Source organism: Budorcas taxicolor, chromosome 12 (genome assembly GCF_023091745.1).
Source record: "Budorcas taxicolor isolate Tak-1 chromosome 12, Takin1.1, whole genome shotgun sequence".
Taxonomy (NCBI): Eukaryota; Metazoa; Chordata; class Mammalia; order Artiodactyla; family Bovidae; genus Budorcas; species Budorcas taxicolor.
The window spans coordinates 19,468,063-19,486,772 of NC_068921.1; the positions used below are offsets into that span (position 1 = coordinate 19,468,063).

Consider the following 18,710-nt stretch of genomic DNA (forward strand, 5'->3'; position numbering starts at 1 on the left):
ATGAGATCTATGAACAAATCAGGATAAAAGCAACTCCAAAGATCCAGGTGGCAGGAATTAATGAAAGATTTCTTCACAATACTTTCGCTAGGATGAATCACTCAGGTTCCAGTACCAGATTTACAGGCCAGGGGATAGCATGTGATTGGCTAATTATATGTTATCCAAAAAGAGTGAAACACTTTAATTAACCAAAGGAAGCAGGAGCTTTTCAATTAAAACTTCCACCAAGAGGTATCCAATGAAACAAGAGTAGCTTCAAAGGTGAAATCAGAATGCTGTTTCCAGAAGAAGGGGGAATAGATGTAAGATCACCAAACCAACTAGTGCTTGAGCGCACCATGCTTTTAACACTTTATGGTGTAATCACTGTTATGCATGTTATTTTTCTTTGTGTCTTGGCAAATTCCGCCTCCAAGACCTAGCTCAAGAGTGATCCTCTGTGTAACCTTACTCAATTTCCCCAGATAGAGTCATTCCCTTTCTCCGTGCTCTCACCGTACTTTGCAAATTTTGTACGTATATCACAGAACTTGTACTGCACACTAAGTATATACTTAGATGTCGGTCTCTCCTACCAAACTGAACTCCCCTAGAAGTTCATGCATAGAAGATTTTTAGATACACCAGTATTTAAAAAAAAAAAAAATCTGGCATGTAAAGAAACAGAATTGGGACTTTCCTGGCGGTAAGACTCAAGAGTTTCCAATGAAGGGGGCACAGGTTCAATTCCTGGTCGGGAAACAAACATCCCTGTGCCACTCAGTACAGCCAAAAAAAGAATTTTTTAAGGGAAAAAAAAAACAAACAAACCCATAACCCCCAAAACTCAACAGTTCGGAATGACTATTTCCAAATAAATAGTCATGATTTACGACTGAGCGACTCCACTTTCACTCTTCACTTTCATGCATTGGAGAAGGAAATGGCAACTCACTCCAGAGTTCTTGCCTGGAGAATCCCAGGGACAGCAGAGTCTGGTGGGCTGCCATCTATGGGGTGGCACAGAGTCGGACACGACTGAAGCAACTTACCAGCAGCAGCAGAATCATGACTCTATTTACTTGGAATTAGTCATTCTGAACTGTTGAGTTTGGGGGGTTATGAGATTTTTTTCTTTTTTTTCCTTAAAAAAGTTTTTTTTTAGCTGTACTGAGTGGCACAGGGATATTTGTTTCCCGACCAGGAATTGAACCCATGCCCCGTTCATTGGAAACTCTTGAATCTTACCGCCAGTAAAGTCCCAATTCTACCATGTTTTAATTGTTTATGTTGGTATCCTAAGCTGTGACAATTTTTTTCTTAATGGCAAAACTACCACAAAAGATAGCTACATTGTCCTTAACTATTTAAAACTGTTTTACTTTCAAAGCAAAGGAACAGAGACTTGGAAATGAGAATACAGCCAAACCTAATATTAAGAAGAAAAAAAAAGTGAATGTAGGAGTGCTGTCAGTCATGGAAAAAGAATATCACTGACCCTGAAGTGAGATTTTCTAGATACATTTTCTAACTCCTTTACTACCCAAAAAGTCAGGAGATGTTTTCACTTCAAATGACAATCAAGTCTTTATCATATTTCACCCAAAAACTAAAATTCCCCTCGCCAAATATGGTAACTCTGACATAAAAACATGAAACTACTCGTTATCATCCGAACCACCTGATCAGTCTAACATCACAATTGGGACAGATTACACAGCACACCAATGGACGAGGTTTTTAAAATCAAGAATGCTTAAAGATATTTAAGCCTTTAAAACTAACCTCTAGTTTCCAGAAAACTCAGAGGGTAGTAAGAAATAGGAAAAACAAGTTAATCAACACCACAAAGAAAGACATATTCAGTAGTTCAGTTCAGTTCAGTTCAGTTCAGTCGCTCAGTTGTGTCCGACTCTTTGCGACCCCATGAATCGCAGCACACCAGGCCTCCCTGCCCATCACCAACTCCCGGAGTTCACTCAGACTCACGTCCATCGAGTCCGTGATGCCATCCAGCCATCTATTCCTCTGTTGTCCCCTTCTCCTCCTGCCCCCAATCCCTCCCAGCATGAGTCTTTTCCAATGAATCAACTCTTCCCTTGAGGTGGCCAAAGTACTGGAGTTTCAGCCTTAGCATCAGTCCTTCCAAAGAACACCCAGGACTGATCTCCTTTAGAATGGACTGGTTGGATCTCCTTGCAGTCCAAGGGATTGTAAACAGTCTTCTCTAACACCACAGTTCAAAAGCATCAATTCTTCGGCACCCAGCTTTCTTCACAGTCCAACTCTCACATCCATACATGACCACACGAAAAACCATAGCCTTGACTAGACGGACCTTGGTTGGCCAAGTAACGTCTCTGCTTTTGAATATGCTATCTAGGTTGGTCATAACTTTCCTTCCAAGGAGTAAGCGTCTTTTAATTTCATGGCTCCAATTACCATCTGTAGTGATTTTGGAGCCCCCCAAAATAGTCTGACACTGTTTCCACTGTTTCCATCTATTTGCCATGAAGTGATGGGACCAGATGCCATGATCTTCATTTTCCGAGTGTTGAACTTTAAGCCAACTTTTTCACTCTCCTCTTTCACTTTCATCAAGAGGCTTTTTAGCTCCTCTTCACTTTCTGCCATAAGGGTGGTGTCATCTGCATATCTGAGGTGATTGATATTTCTCCTGGCAATCTTGATTCCAGCTTTTGCTTCATCCAGCCCAGCGTTTCTCATAATGTATTCTGCATAGAAGTTAAATAAGCAGGGTAACAATATACAGCCTTGACGTACTCCTTTTCCTATTTAGAACCAGTGTGTTGTTCCATGTCCAGTTCTAACTGTTGCTTCCTGACCTGCATACACATTTCTCAAGAGGCAGGTCAGGTGGTCTGGTATTCCCATCTCTTTCAGAATTTTCCACAGTTCACTGTGATCCACACAGTCAAAGGCTTTGGCATAGTCAATAAAGCAGAAATAGATGTTTTTCTGGAACTCTCTTGCTTTTTCCATGATCCAGTGGATGTTGGCAATTTGATCTCTGGTTCCTCTGCCTTTTCTAAAACCAGCTTAAACATCAGGGAGTTCACGGTTCATGTATTGCTGAAGCCTGGCTTGGAGAATTTTGAGCATTACTTTACTAGCGTGTGAGATGAGTGCAACTGTGCATTTGTGTGTTTGAGCATTCTTTGGCATTGCCTTTCTTTGGGATTGGAATGAAAACTGACCTTTTCCAGTCTTGTGGCCACTGCTGAGTTTTCCAAATTTGCTGGCATATGGAGTGCAGCACTTTCACAGCATCATCTTTCAGGATTTGAAATACCTCAACTGGAATTCCATCACCTCCACTAGCTTTGTTCATAGTGATGCTTTCTAAGGCCCACTTGACTTTACATTCCAGGATGTCTGGCTCTATGTGATGATCACACCATCGTGATTATCTTGGTCTTGAAGATCGTTTTTGTACAGTTCTTCCGTGTATTCTTGCCACCTCTTCTTAATATCTTCTGCTTCTGTTCGGTCCAGACCATTTCTGTCCTTTATCGAGCCCATCTTTGCATGAAATGTTCCCTTGGTATCTCTAATTTTCTTAAAGAGATCTCTAGTCTTTCCCATTCTGTTGTTTTCCTCTATTTCTTTGCACTGATCGCTGAGGAAGGCTTTCTTATCTCCCCTTGCTATTCTTTGGAACTCTGCATTCAGATGCTTATATCTTTCCTTTTCTCCTCTGCTTTCCACTTCTCTTCTTTTCACAGCTATTTGTAAGGCCTCCCCAGACAGCCATTTTGCTTTCTTCCATTTCTTTTCCATGGGGATGGTCTTGATCCCTGTCTCCTGTACAATGTCATGAACCTCATTCCATAGTTCATCAGGCACTCTATCTATCAGATCTAGTCCCTTAAATCTATTTCTCACTTCCAGTGTATAATCATCAGGGATTTGATTTAGGTCATACCTGAATGGTATAGTGGTTTTCCCTACTTTCTTCAATTTAAGTCTGAATTAGGCAATAAGAAGTTCATGATCTGAGTCACAGTCAGCTCCCAGTCTTGTTTTTGCTAACTGTATAGAGCTTCTCCATCTTTGGCTGCAAAGAATATAATCAATCTGATTTTGGTATTGACCATCTGGTGATGTCCATGTGTAGAGTCTTCTCTTGTGTTGTTGGAAGAGGGTGTTTGCTATGACCAGTGCATTTTCTTGGCAAAACTCTATTAGCCTTTGCCCTGCTTCATTCTGTATTCCAAAGCCAAATTTGCCTGTTACCTCAGGTGTTTCTTGACTTTCTACTTTTGCATTCCAGTCCCCTATAATGAAAAGGACATCTTTTTTGGGTGTTAGTTTTAAAAGGTCTTCTAGGTCTTCACAGAACCGTTTAACTTCAGCTTCTTCAGCGTTACTGGTTGGGGCATAGACTTGGATTACTGTGATATTGAATGGTTTGCCTTGGAGACAAACAGAGATCATTCTGTCGTTTTTGAGATTGCATCCAAGTACTGCATTTCGGACTCTTCTCTTGACCATGATGGCTACTCCATTTCTTCTAAGGGATTCCTGCTCACAGTAGTAGATGTAATGGTCATCTGAGTTAAATTCACCCATTCCAGTCCATTTTAGTTTGCTGATTCCTAGAATGTCGACGTTCACTCTTGCCATCTCTTGTTTGACCACTTCCAATTTGCCTTGATTCATGGACCTGACATTCCAGGTTCCTATGCAATCTTGCTCTTTACAGCATCGGGCCTTGCTTCTATCACCAGTCACATCCACAGCTGGGCATTGTTTTTTGCTTTGGCTCCATCCTTACATTCTTTCTGGAGTTATTTCTCCACTGATCTCCAGTAGCATATTGGGCACCTACTGACCTGGGGAGTTCCTCTTTCAGCATCCTATCTTTTTGCCTTTTCATACTGTTCATGGGGTTCTCAAGGCAAGAATAGTTAAGTGGTTTGCCATTCCCTTCTCCAGTGGACCACATTCTGTCAGACCTCTCCACCATGACCCTCCCATCTTGGGTGGCCCCACATGGCATAGCTTAGTTTCGTTGAGTTAGACAAGGCTGTGGTCCATGTGATCAGATTGACTAGTTTTCTGTGATTATGGTTTCAGTGTGTCTGCTCTCTGATACCCTCTCACAACACCTACCGTCTTACTTGGGTTTCTCTTACCTTGGACGTGAGATATCGTCACGGCTAGATACATGCGACTAGCTAGAGACACATGTATACCATGGTTCAGATATAATAGAACCAAACACTTTGTGTTCATGTTCCAGTTTCTCCACTAACTGTGTGAACTTGATTTAGTCTCACAGCTTCTCTAAGCCTAAATATATGTGCCTTACTCACTGCCTGACGACCACCACTCCACTGAAGGTTGGCTGAATGCCCTCACTAAGGTTGCTCCTGGACAGATGTAGCTTGTGGGAGGGGCCCACTGTGGCCAGTAATTATAACAGCCTAATAAGCTGAACCATAGGAATTTGATGATACTTGGCAGCTTAAAAGTGTAAAAATGGCAATTTCACGTGGTTTGACTAAATATAAGAAAATGGATCTGATTTTCTTCCTTCACCAAATTAACACCATTTTTTTTTTTAATGGCAGGGGAAAATAGCAGAAAGATAAAAGCAATCCAGGAATCCATCAGTGGATAAATGTTGCAAAATGTAGCATGTCCATATAATGGAATACTAATCAGTCATAAAAAGGAAGGATATTTTGACACATGCTACAATATGAATGAAGCTGAAGACATTATGCTAAGTGAAATAAACTAGTCACAAAAGGAGAAACGTTATAGGATTCTACTTATATGAGGTTCCTAAAACAGTCAAATTCATAAAGACAGAAAGAAGAGATGTTGCCAGGGACTGGAGAGAGGGGAAATTTTAGTTACTGTTTAATGGAGACAGAGTTCCAGTTGGGGAAGATGAAAAGTCCTGGAGATGGACAGTGGGAAAGATTATACAACAATGTACATGCACCTAATGCCACAGAAAGTACACTAAATTGGTTAGTTTTATATTGTGTATATATAAACAATAAATGTTATATTTATGTGTATATATATTAATGGTAAATTTTGTATTATGTATGAAAAGCACAGTGGGAGGTGCCTGTTCTAGATTAAAGGAGACTTAAGAGACATAACCAAATGTGATCAGGTCTTGTGTAATCATGGTTCTAACAACCAAGTGTTTTTTTTAAAAAATTAGACAACTGGGGAAATTTAACTGCAGATTACATTAGCCATTATCAGGAAATGATTAACTGTGTCAAGGTGATGTGGTATTTATTTAAAAACGCATTATCTTTTAGAGAAGTAGCCAAAGTCTTTGGGAATAAATTATAAATTATGATATCTGATGTATAAGAAAATTCTACTATGCATGTGTCTTAATCTCTCAATATTTTTTCACATCAGATCAGTCACTCAGTCATGTCTGACTCTCTGCGACGCCAGGGACTGCAACACACCAGGCCTCCCTGTCCATCACCAACTCCTGAAGCCTACTCAAACTCATTTCCATCGCGTCAGTAATGCCATCCAACCATCTCAACCTCTGTCGTCCCCTTCTCCTCCCTCCTTCAATCTTTCCCAGCATCAGGGTCTTTTCCAGTGAGTCGATTCTTCACATCAGGTGGCCACAGTATTAGAGTTAACCTATCAAATTGTAAGTTTGGGCTTTTGTGGGGAAGCAATTTTTGAAAACGCCCTAAAAGATTGAACACTTCAGTTAAAAAAAAGAAAACATACTTTAGGAAAATTACAATGAATGTCCTCATTCAGGAAACATTTTAATGTTTATTTTGTTCCAACCACTGCAATGGAGGTACATAGAGGTGAAACAAATGAAACATAATAAAAACATTAAAAAAGTAAAAACAAACAAAAAAAAATTTCCAAGCACAGTGAGGGAAGAAAGGTTGCTAACAACCCGGGAGGATGAAGGGAGATTCAGAAAGATCTCTCAGAAGAGATGAGTATTTAGGAGGGGTGGGAATTAGCCAGGCAACAGGAGGCAGCGAAGGATACTCCAGTCAGCAGGATAGCCCTTAGAACAGAAATAGCATGGCAAGCAGGGGAGGGCAGGAGTCCAGATTACGCATAAGTGCATAAGCAGCTCAGTGCTGCCAGAGCTTAAAGGCGTGGGGCTGGGGGGGGGGGGGGGTGAGGAACTGACAGAACCTGGAGAAATAATCAGGTGTCAGGCTCACTGAAAGGCCTCGTGAACTGAAGCAAGAACCCCACTTTGCAGGCAACTTTTAAACTGCTAGATGCTAAGTAACAAGGCTGAAAGTAGGCTGGAGGCAGGGGAATAGAGAGGCAGGGCCCAAATCCTGAGACAGCAGAGATTCAAGCTACATGACTGGCATCTGACTGAACGTGGAAGATGAGGAAGGAGTCCAGGAAAGCTCTCAAATTTCAAGTTCAGGTTACGGTGAGAGTGATGATGCCATACACAGGAAAAAAAAAAAAAGAAGCCTTTAAACACTTTGAGCTTAAGAAGCTGATGTGATGCTCATATGATTAATTTCCAGTGGATGATTAAATCAGATTTAAACTCCCCACAATGAAATGGTGGTTAAAACTAAGGCAACTTCTGATGTGGACAAGAAAAAGTCCATAGAGAAGCAAGTTATGGACAGAACCTCAAGACATGCATATACTCAATGGGTATCAAGAACACTTGGCAAAGATGACCTGAAAAGAATAATCAATGAGGCAGAAGGACCAGGAGAGATGATATGTCCAGAGAGTGAATTCAAGAAAAGAGAATTATAGTGTATCTGCTATAGGACATACAGAGTCCTGAAAAACTTCATGTTCTGCAAAATTAGGAAGAAAGCGGGAAATACATCAAGACAGTTAGAACAATAAGCACCTTTAAGACAGAACACACATTTCATGGGAGCCAACAGGCATACTCCTGGGCTTGCTATGTTCAACTGTTTCTGTACTTCAACTACTTGTGTTCAACTCCTGTTATTTGGGAGGGCTAAACTGTTCCTGTGCTGGTAAAAGTCAAGTATTAGCCTACATGAATTTTGCATGAACTAACATCATTCCTCTTTAACATTCAAATATGAACTAGTGTACATTACAGAAATACATTATAGTAGAACAGACTGTCAATGGAGGGTCAGACAACAGTGTTGATGCCATAAAGTCAATAATAAAAGAAATTATTAATATCTTAGACTGTACCTTTCACTCCCAACTATATTATCTAATCTCTCTTAAAGAGTGCTTATTAAATAAATTGTCCATGCTAGTCAACAAATGACCAGTCATAACCCAAGGTCCCTAGACTCAGTGGGCTTCTTGACAGGCTGTTATACACACAAGAGAATTTGTTGTACGTCACAGCAATCTATACCAAAGAGGTAAAGGAAAACTCAGAGAAAAGCATTAGAGGGAAGGAAAAAAGTAGACAGGTCAAGAAAGGCCCTGCGGAGAATTGCTGAAGGGGTTTTTTTGAACTATAATGCTATCTGGAGGAACTGCAATGTTGGTGTCTCACAGATACATGGAGGAGTCTGAGTGAAGAAAGAGTCTGTCAGAGTGAGCCCCCCAAACAGACAGCAAAAGCAAGTATACAGGAATGTATACACGTGTACAAAATGTATAGGTAATTATAAGAAGTGGTAGGTAAGGTAGAAGAGGCAGAATTTTTTGTAAAATTAAGTGCAGCATACTAAGGAGTTTTGATTTTATCCTGAATGCAACGGGATGAATTGCCAGAAAAGTGCTACAGGAAGACTTCAGAAAGGTCAATCTGTAAGCTATACTGGGGAGGAAAGACCAGGGGAATCTGGGGCACCGCCAGAGCTGCGCAGGTGACTGCGACAGGGGCCAACGCTAGGGCGGAGTGTTAAGACTGATAACAAAGGCAGAAACGTGAGGGCTCATCAGACGACTAACCGACAGTGAAGGCAAGGAAGATGGGAATCAAAGCCGAGGATAAGGATTTTAAGCTTGAACAGTTAGGTATATCTCTTGCCAATAGAGGTTTCAAAGAAAGAAACAAGTTTAGTAGTGCTAGTTAAATTTGAGGATAAGACAATATTTATTTAGCCCTAGTATTAAAAACTGAAGCCAAGGAAGGAGGTTCAAGAAGGAAAGGATATATGTATATTTATAGCTGATTAACACTGTTGTGTGCCAGAAACCAACATAACATTGTAAAGCAATTATCCTGATTAAAAAATAAACTATCAAACTCTTAAAGGAAATATATGCAGTACACTCCTTGATATAAATCACAGCAAGATTCTGTATAACCCACCTCCTAGAATAATGGAAATAAAAACCAAAATAAACAAATAGGACCTAATTAAACTTAAAAGCTTTTGCACAGCAAAGGAACTAAACAAGGTGAACAGACAACCCTCAGAATGGGAGAAAATAACAGCAAATGAAACAGCTAACAAAGGATTAATTTCCAAAAGGTATAAGCAGCTTATGCAGCTCAATACCAGAAAAACAAACAACCCAATTAAAAAGTGGGTAGAAGACCGAAACAGACATTTCTCCAAAGAAGACATACAGATGGCTAATAAACACATGAAAAGATGCTCGACAGCACTCATTATTAAAGAAATATAAATCAAAACTATAAGAGGTATCACCTCACACCAGTCAGAACGGCCATCATCAAAAAATCTACAAACAATAAATGCTGGAGAGGGTGTGGAGAAAAGGGAACCCTCTTAAACTGTTGGTGGGAATGTAAACTGATACAGCCACTATAGAGAACAGTATGGGGATTCCTGGAAAAAAAAAAAAAAACACTAGGAATGAGACTACCATAAGACCTAACAATCCCACTACTGGCATATTCCCCAAGGAAACCATAACTGGAAAAGACACATGTACCCCAATGTCCACTGCAGTACTATTTACAATAGCTAGGACATGGAAGCAGCCTAGACAGATCCATCAACCAACGAACAGACAAAGCAGCTACGGTGCATATATACAATGGACTATCACTCAGCCACAAAAAGGAACACATCTGAGTAAATTCTATCAAGGTGGCTGAACCTACAGCTTATTTTGCAGAGTGAAATCAGAAACAGAAAAACAAATATCAAGTATACATGTATGTGGAATCTAGAAAGATAGTCCTGATGAACCTATCTGCAGGGCAGCAACGGAGCCGCAGACACAGAGACAGACTCGTGGACCCAGCGTGCAAAGCAGAGGGGGGACAAACAAACAGCAGCACTGAAATATACACACTACGAGACGTAAAACAGATAGCAGGGAGGGATCTGCTGTACGAGGCAGGGAGCTCAAACCTGCTGCTCTGTGACAACTCAGAGGATGGGATGGGGTGAGAGGAAGGTTCAAGAGGGAAGGGACGCATGTATGCCTATGGCTGACTCATGGTGATGTATGGCAGAAACCAATACGTTTTAGAGCGATTATCCTCCAATTAAAAAATAATTTTAAAATAAACAAAAGAAACAGAAGCCTAAAGTTTAAGTGGCAAGGCCAAGAATATGAGTTACTATTTTTCAGTGAAACCAACTAGCTGGCTTCTTACTATAGGCAAGCTTTGCAAGAGTTTAAAAAAAAAATAAAAGGTAAATAAATCAAAATGATAAATTGAATGTCAAAAAAATTTATTAGCAAGGTTTTAAGATAATGAAAAGGGCTTCCCTGATAGCTCAGCTGGTAAAGAATCTGCCTGCAATGCAGGAGAACTCGGTTTGGTTCCTGGGTCAGGAAGATCCCCTGGAGAAGGGATAGGCTACCCACTCCAATATTCCCGGGCTCCCCTTGTGGCTCTGGTAAAGCCGGAGCTGGTAAAGACTCCGCCTGCAACGGGGGAGGCCTGGGTTTGATCCCTGGGTTGGGAAGAATAGGGATTTCTCTGATATAGTTAAGATTTCCTAATTATTTCCCCCATTTATTAACCTTCAGATGTGCATCATGTAAGTCAAGTCTTAGGTTCTACTCAGTGAAAAAACAGTGCAGCACAGTGAGCAAGTTTTGGCTTTAGTGTCACGCAGCTTCATTGTAAGTTTAGGTTCTGCCTAAAGCGCAGTGGTCCCTGGATTGGGAAGATCCCCTGGAGAAGAAAATGGCAATCCACTCCAGTATTCCTGCCTGGAAAATCCCATGGACAGAGTAGCCTGGTGGGCTACAGTCCACGGGGTCACAAAGAGTTGCACACACACTGTCACTTAAACCTTCCGAGGCCTTGGGGCTAACTACTTAAGAACTGTTAAGCCTCAAGCTTCCTTGGATAGTAATACATACATACTTCGTAAGACTAAATAATGCATATAAACAATTGATACTTGGTACAGGTAGTCCTTGGAAGGAAAGTTATGACCAACCTAGGTAGCATATTAAAAAGCAGAGACATTACTTTGCCAACAAAGATCCGTCTAGCCAAGGCTATGGTTTTTCCAGTGGTCATGTATGGATGTGAGAGTTGGACTGTGAAGAAAGCTGAGTGACAAAGAATTGATGCTTTTGAACTGTGGTGTTGGAGAAGACTCCTGAGAGTCCCTTGGACTGCAAGGAGGTCCAACCAGTCCATCCTAATGGAGATCAGTCCTGGGTGTTCACTGGAAGGAATGATGCTGAAACTCCAGTACTTTGGCCACCTCATGTGAAGAGTTGACTCATTGGAAAAGAACCTGATGATGGGAGGGATTGGGGACAGGAGGAGAAGGGGACGACAGAGGATGAGATGGCTGGATGGCATCACCGACTTGATGGACGTGAGTTTGAGTGAACTCCGGGAGTTGCTGTCAGACAGGCAGGCCTGGCGTGCTGTGATTCATGGGGTTGCAAAGAGTCGGACACGACTGAGCAACTGAACTGAACTGAACAGGTACACTGTAAGCATTCAATAAACGTTAAGAATTTTTAAATAATCATTCGTTTCTGTCACAGATTAAAATATCACATCCTTGACATGAACGTTTGACCCAGGTGGCAATTACCTGTAAGTGTGATTTGTAAGTATTCACTAACTGGAATTCATTATGTATTTCCTTGTTTTAGATACCAAATCCATTCCCCCTACCCAAGCCTTAAACTGCTGACCATGATAATTATTCCCTCCCCGACTTCCATCTATAAAGCTCAGGATAACCTTTATCTCCTTTCTCTCCACTGAGTTTTACAAAGAAGAGAAAGGAAGGGGAGGAGGTTCAAATCCTCATTCTACGTTAGGACCAGCCCCGGTCTTAATTTTTTGGCAAATTCCTCCTTACATATGGGTAACAGTACCTTTACTCCAAAATTTATTCTAGTTATCTCTGCCCAGTCACCTTTTTCCATCGCTGTTATCATGTTACACCTCCTAACCCTACTCTGAAATAAATTTCTTCAGATCTCCTTATCAAGAAGTTTCTTATCAACAACTTTTTGCCACAAAAATATTCTCAAACCACCACAGGCAACCTTAAAGCCCCATCTCTTCCCTCCTTCATCTAACTTCTCTTCTTTTTCACCCAGATCTTTATTCACGAATTTCTTGTGTGCCCAGTGCAAGTTTAGTACATCCGTTCTATGAAACTCGCCAACCTTTCGTTTATGAAGCCATTCCCAATTGAATGACAATGAAAATGCATTCTTCCCCTAGTCACAATTCCCTGGCATAACTCCACACTTTTTTTTTTTTTTTTAGAAACTATGTGTTTTATTCTTACACCTAGCATCTTGTGTATTGGCTGGCTATATAATCTGTAACGTTTTTATCTTTTATCTATTCTGTAGGAGAAAAGACAGGAATGATTGATAGCTCAGCAAAGTATATTTCACTGTTTTTTTAACAGACTGATAATCACTACTATTTAGTCACAGAGCTAAGTTGCAACCTAAGTTTCCAGTATAATAGTTTCTAAAAAGGATAAGACTAAACTAGATAAGGTGTCTAGTGTCAGTTATACCAAATTCCACAATAAAGGCACTTGAGCAGATCTGACCCCAGTTCACCCTTTAGTCACATTTCTAGCATCCCTCTCTCTTAGCAGTCCAGCTACAGTGGTAACTGAAGAGCCCTACATTCTCAGGACTCTTTAGTTACTGCTTCCTCACGTCTGAAATGCCCCTTCCTTGCCCTCTCCCTCTCCCAACTTCCTTGCATCCTTCAGGATCTACTCACTCCCATTCATCCGCTAGGAATCAACCAGAACATCTCCCTTGACTGCTCAGCTCCAAGTCAGGATCTCCTCATGCGTTCTCAGCATACACTTATTGATGTCACTGCACTGTAGTGATCAGTTTACTTTCCTACACTCCTACTGAACTACAAAAGTAAACTCTTCCAGGTACAGACTGAGCAACCTTATATACCCAACAGACAATGAATGAATGCTCATACCCACTCCATGACCTTGTGCAGCCTGTACAAGCAGTCCTGAGCTTCCTCATCTTAAGTACTTTCCTTCTGTAAAGTGGGGATAATGCTACACCTTGCTCACAAAGTTGTCCTAAGAACTAAAAGCGGTTATCAATGAAGCTCTTAGTGCCTGCCATGTGGAACTACCATTTCAATGTCTGCTACTTCATGCCTTAGATTCCTTCCTGTATCCTGGGAATCGTAATGCTGTGATCAATACTTTCAGGCTGGAAGGCTTAGTTAGCAACCAGGCATCTTTTTCATGCATCTAGAAGTTACTGGTTACAGTCTGATCATCAGCAGGCATTTACGTGTGCCTATTATGTGCAGGAGTCCTTTCTAGGTTATCACTGAGTTCCCAGAACACAACAGAGGCAAAAAAAAAAAAAAGAAGACAAAAACCTGTACCAACACCCAGAAGCAGAAAGATTGTTAATTACTTCGATACAAACAATACCGGAATGTTTCAAACTACATTAAGCTTTGCTTTATAACTGGTGTAAGCTTCAAGAACAAATACTGATGGGAAAAGTTCAAAATTAACTTCTATCATCAAGTGGACCAAAAATCAGAGGCAGTCCCCAAATTTCTTGTTGCTATTCCTAAGTTTCACTTTTACTTAAAAGTATTTCTCATAAAAGAAGCTTAACCATGACCACGACAGACATAGATGACCTTAATTTGTCTCAGTCAAATGGGAATTCCACGGTACTTCCTAATTAGTATTTAATTTGGCAGCTCCGAAAAATAGCCTGAGTTTTCTGTTTTTCTAGAAAACAGAACGTTGAATGGCATATCCCCACCACCACCACCTTCTCTCTTTAAGACAGGACAAAATGCACACTTTCTTAAGTCACACTGGCCTCTGAGCAAGAATGACAAAACTGCAAATTATGTCACCTGGTATTAGAAAAGGAGGCTGTGGACCTGAAACACCTTCCCCCTAGCAAATCCAGAGGTCAGAGTCCCAGGGAAGTTTCTGCACCACACTACACGGCGTTCAGTAGCTGCAGAGAGACCTCTAGCGCTGCCTGCAGAAGCCGAGTTTGCAAACAGTACCTGCTAATGTCACCTTAATGAGACAATGGCAACATGCTGAGTAGCAACGAACTGAGTGACCGCGATGAATGTTTACAGTTTTGCAACCACTTGGACATTCTACCAGCTTACAGCAAGAGGCCCTCCAAGCCTCTTTATTTCAGTACAACGTGTCAAAGGAATGATCCTTCTATGCACACCCCCTCCGCTACAGAAAAGGCTAAGAAAACAGGTCCTGGGAGCGGAGGTCGAAACAACGTCTCTTCCAAAGCCCTCCACACAATAGACGGGAAACTATTGTCCACCTTCGGCTTGCTCCAAATGCCAGCGGTTAACGAGAGTACAAGCTGGGAGAAGCTCAGCACGACTGCTCCGGGGAACCGCACCGGGTTATAAGAAAATGGTCCTGGCGCATCCTACCCTCCCCCATCCACCACCCTCAAACAAGTCGGTTACCCAGCTGGTCCCCACCCCCCTCTGCGGGCCGCCACCGCCCGCCTGGGCCCGGCTCGCCGAAGGTAGGCGCGGGGACCGGCGGAGCCGAGGCTCCATGTGCGGCAGCGCGGGAGGCGCTGAGGGGGCCGTGCCGGGCGGGAGGCTGCACCGCGAGCCGGGCGAGAGCCGCGCCGCCCCCTCAGCGCGGCGGTCGAAAGACCGCGGCCGCAGCATCCCCGGCGCGCGAGGCCCCGGCCCGCGGACCCCGCCTCAGCTCCACACCTCTTCCTCGCCGACAGCAGGCCGCGCCCGCGTGACGGGGCCGAAAACCCCGGCATTTCCCGGTCTCCGCCCCGGGCAGCCGCCGGTGGCGGCTGCAGCCCGGACCGCCACCCGCCTCCCGCCGCCCGGCCGCAGGGACGGGAGGCGGCGGCCAACTCCGACCCATCGCGGGCCGGCGAGAACCAGCCCGGGCGCGCCGGCCCCCCGCCCCTCCTCGCCGCCTCAGGGCCGGCGCGACCGGGCGCGCGAGCCGGGCGGGCCCCCCGCCGCGGAAGCACACTCACCTCCACATCCCGGCCCTTATTCTTGAAGCTCTTGATGCGGTGGTTCTCCAAGCCGGGGTTCTCGGCCATGGCTGCGCGCGGCTCTGGCGGCGGCTACTCCTGCGGCTGCGGCGGCGGCGGCGGCGAGTCTTGGCGAGGGAGGGGTAGGTGGGGGAGGGCGGGAGAGGGGAAGGGCGGGGGAGGGGGAGAGGCAAGCACGTTCCGTGACGCCTCCGAGCGCGAGGTGGCAGCAGCGCTGGGGGAAGCTCGGGCCGATGGACGCGAGGGGCGGGGCGGGGCGGGAACAGCGTTGAAGAGAGCCGCGGGCGCCGGAGGGGGCTGGAGTCACGTGACGGCCTCCGGCCTGGATGCTCAGCCGGCTGGACGTGCCTGACGGTTCTCGGAGTGACCCCCCCGCCCCCGACTCTCTCACCCTCCAGAGAGCCCTTCCTACAACCCTTCGGAGCTTCCAGTCCTGTGCCAGGAATGGAGCCAGACTTGGCGGCTTTTTACTGCCCGTTCAGACCCGGGGCTGCGGCCGGAAACTACAGTTCCCAGCATGCCATTCTTCGGCGGGGGTAATTTTCTCAGCCTGCAAAGCACCCAGAGAATGCCGGGAACCCTAAGCGCGCGGCTTTCTGCGCGGGGCGCTCAGAGAGCCTGGGCGCGGGGCTCCGCCCCCAAGACCGCCTCTGGGCGGGACTGTGGGAGGAGCTTCCCAGGAGACGGCTCTTGCGCCTATTGGGAGGGAGGGGGGCGGGACTTCGAAGGAGGCTTCCAAGAAAATTAGAAACGGATCCATGGTTCCTGCTTTGCTTCTTTGCTTGTTTGGCCGGGGTCACCTAAGACGGCACCCACCTTCACTTGCTGTTCCCTTGCTCTGCTTTGGTTTTATAATTAGCATTTATCTCCACATTACACATACATATGTATGTTATATGTGTGTTTATGTGTGTGTGTTACCTGGTTTGCCGCATTGGAATTAGCGCAGTAAAAGTAGCGACAGTGGTGGGTCTATTGCTGAAGCCCTGTGTTAATACAGTGCCTGGCACGTCATTAATAACCAATAAATACTTGAACTGATTAGCGCTCTAGCGTCTGTTTTTTCACCATCGTCCCCGGCTCCGTTCTGCAACCTCCACCCTGGCAGTTCCTGTATTTATGTATCCCTAATACCTCATAACTTTCCTTCCAAGGAGTAAGCGTCTTTTAATTTCATGGCTGCAGTCACCATCTGCAGTGATTTTGGAGCCCCCAAAAATAAAGTCTGACACTGTTTCCACTGTTTCCCCATCTATTTCCCATGAGTGATGGGACCAGATGCCATGATCTTCGTTTTCTGAATGTTGAGCTTTAAGCCAACTTTTTCACTCTCCTCTTTCATGTTCATCAAGAGACTTTTAGTTCCTCTTCACTTTCTGCCATAAGGGTGGTGTCATCTGCATATCTGAGGTTATTGATATTTCTCCTGGCAATCTTGATTCCAGCTTGTGCTTCTTCCAGCCCAGCGTTTCTCATAATGTACTCTGCAATAGAAGTTAAATAAGAAGGGTGACAATATACAGCCTTGACGTACTCCTTTTCCTATCTGGAACCAGTCTGTTGTTCCATGTCCAGTTCTAACTGTTGCTTCCTGACCTGCATAGAGGTTTCTCAAGAGGCAGGTCAGGTGGTCTGGTATTCCCATCTCTTTCAGAATTTTCCACAGTTTATTGTGATCCACACAGTCAAAGGCTTTGGCATAGTCAATAAAGCAGAAATAGATATTTTTCTGGAAGGAATGATGCTAAAGCTGAAACTCCAATAGTTTGGCCACTACATGCGAAGAGTTGACTCATTGGAAAAGACCCTGATGCTGGGAGGGATTGGGGGCAGGAGGAGAAGGGGACGACAGAGGATGAGATGGCTGGATGGCATCACCGACTCGATGGACGTGAGTTTGAGTGAACTCTGGGAGTTAGTGACGCACAGGGAGGCCTGGCGTGCTGCAATTTATGGGGTCGCAAAGAGTCGGACACGACTGAGCGACTGAACTGAATACCTCTGTTTCACCACCATACATAATATCAGCATTCAAGAAGTAGTCAAACCTTGATCCGCAGACTCTCTAGTCTAGCATCTCCCTTTAGGGTCATTGTAGGAATTGATTAAGGGAAATTTGAATCCGTAATACGAATAGTTGCTTTCTGGAGCAGGTGCGTTTCTTTGAATGTATGTGAAATAATTTATTTTCAGAACCTCTGGCAGATACAAGCGACATTTGACACTGAGGTCATTCAAAGGTTGGGAGAAATATAACCATGCAAAGACTGAAGAAGATACTGTTTCAAAATAAAGGAGACTTAGAGAACCTGAGGTTCAGAGGTCGTGAATTCAGAGGCCTTTGTTGGCCTGGGTATGTCTGGGCCATTTTTGTAAGTGGTGGATATTGGCCTGTTGATAAACACAAGCTTATTTAAAGGCTTCAGACCATTGTTGCCATATTGAACTGTGGGTCAGGCTTGCCAAAGGCCCAGTTTTTCAAGGGAAACCGAAAAGCTGGGTTCTTTTTTTCTTCGTTTTAAAATGTCGATTCATGTTTTTTAATGCACTTTAGGGAATAAGTCACTCAAAAACTCCAGGCCCTCACACTGTGGGCCAAATGGTCCAAACACGCATTTGATGGGGAGGAAAAAAAAACACCAAAAGGTTAGAATGAATACATAGATTACTTCTACTCTAGTTCTTAAGGTAATAGATGTTGCATGTTTGCCACTCCTCTGATTGACTGAAGGGAAACTTGCACACTGTTGTTCAAGCTCTATTACAGTTTTGCAAAAACTTCTCTTTTCCAATTACTTTGCCCATTTCTGCCTCTTCTCTTCACCCTACTTGCCATCACCAACCATGTAAGTCATGATTTTAGAGTTTATGCATATTTAGTGAGCACTTACCATGTGTTAGTCATTGCACTGACACTGGGATATATTTGTAAATAAGACAGCCTGGTATCCTGCCTTCACATAACTTCAGATCTATCAGAGTTGACAGACAATAAAAAAAGAGTTATCCCCCAAATGTGTGATGGGTGTCAAGGCTCACAGCAGGAAGACCCTTATAACCTGCTGATTCCTAATACACAAGGACAAGATCCAAAACAGGAGTCTACATATCACATGTCTATAATCTTAAAGTTAAAAATCCAGCTTGCAAGCTTAAAATATATTCTAAACTTTGACAAATGTGCTTCCACTACAACCTGGAAGTCTGAGTCTGAATTTAAATTTCCTGCCTTTTTGGACTTCTGCTTCAGAATGTGGCTGTGTAAAGAAGCATGGTAGCCAGACCCTCACCCACATTTTGTTTCC

The 18,710-nt window shown here is 43.7% G+C and overlaps 1 protein-coding gene across 1 annotated transcript in view; it reads right to left on the minus strand.

The window, feature by feature from the left end:
• Nucleotides 1–15,513, minus strand: part of KPNA3 (karyopherin subunit alpha 3) — a 96,080-nt gene extending 80,567 nt beyond the window's left edge. The window contains exon 1 of the mRNA XM_052650341.1: nt 15,385–15,513. Coding sequence (XP_052506301.1) covers nt 15,385–15,453 — 69 coding nt within the window. The 5' untranslated portion in view covers nt 15,454–15,513. The remainder of the gene's footprint in view (nt 1–15,384) is intronic.
• Between the last annotated feature and the right edge of the window lie 3,197 nt (nt 15,514–18,710).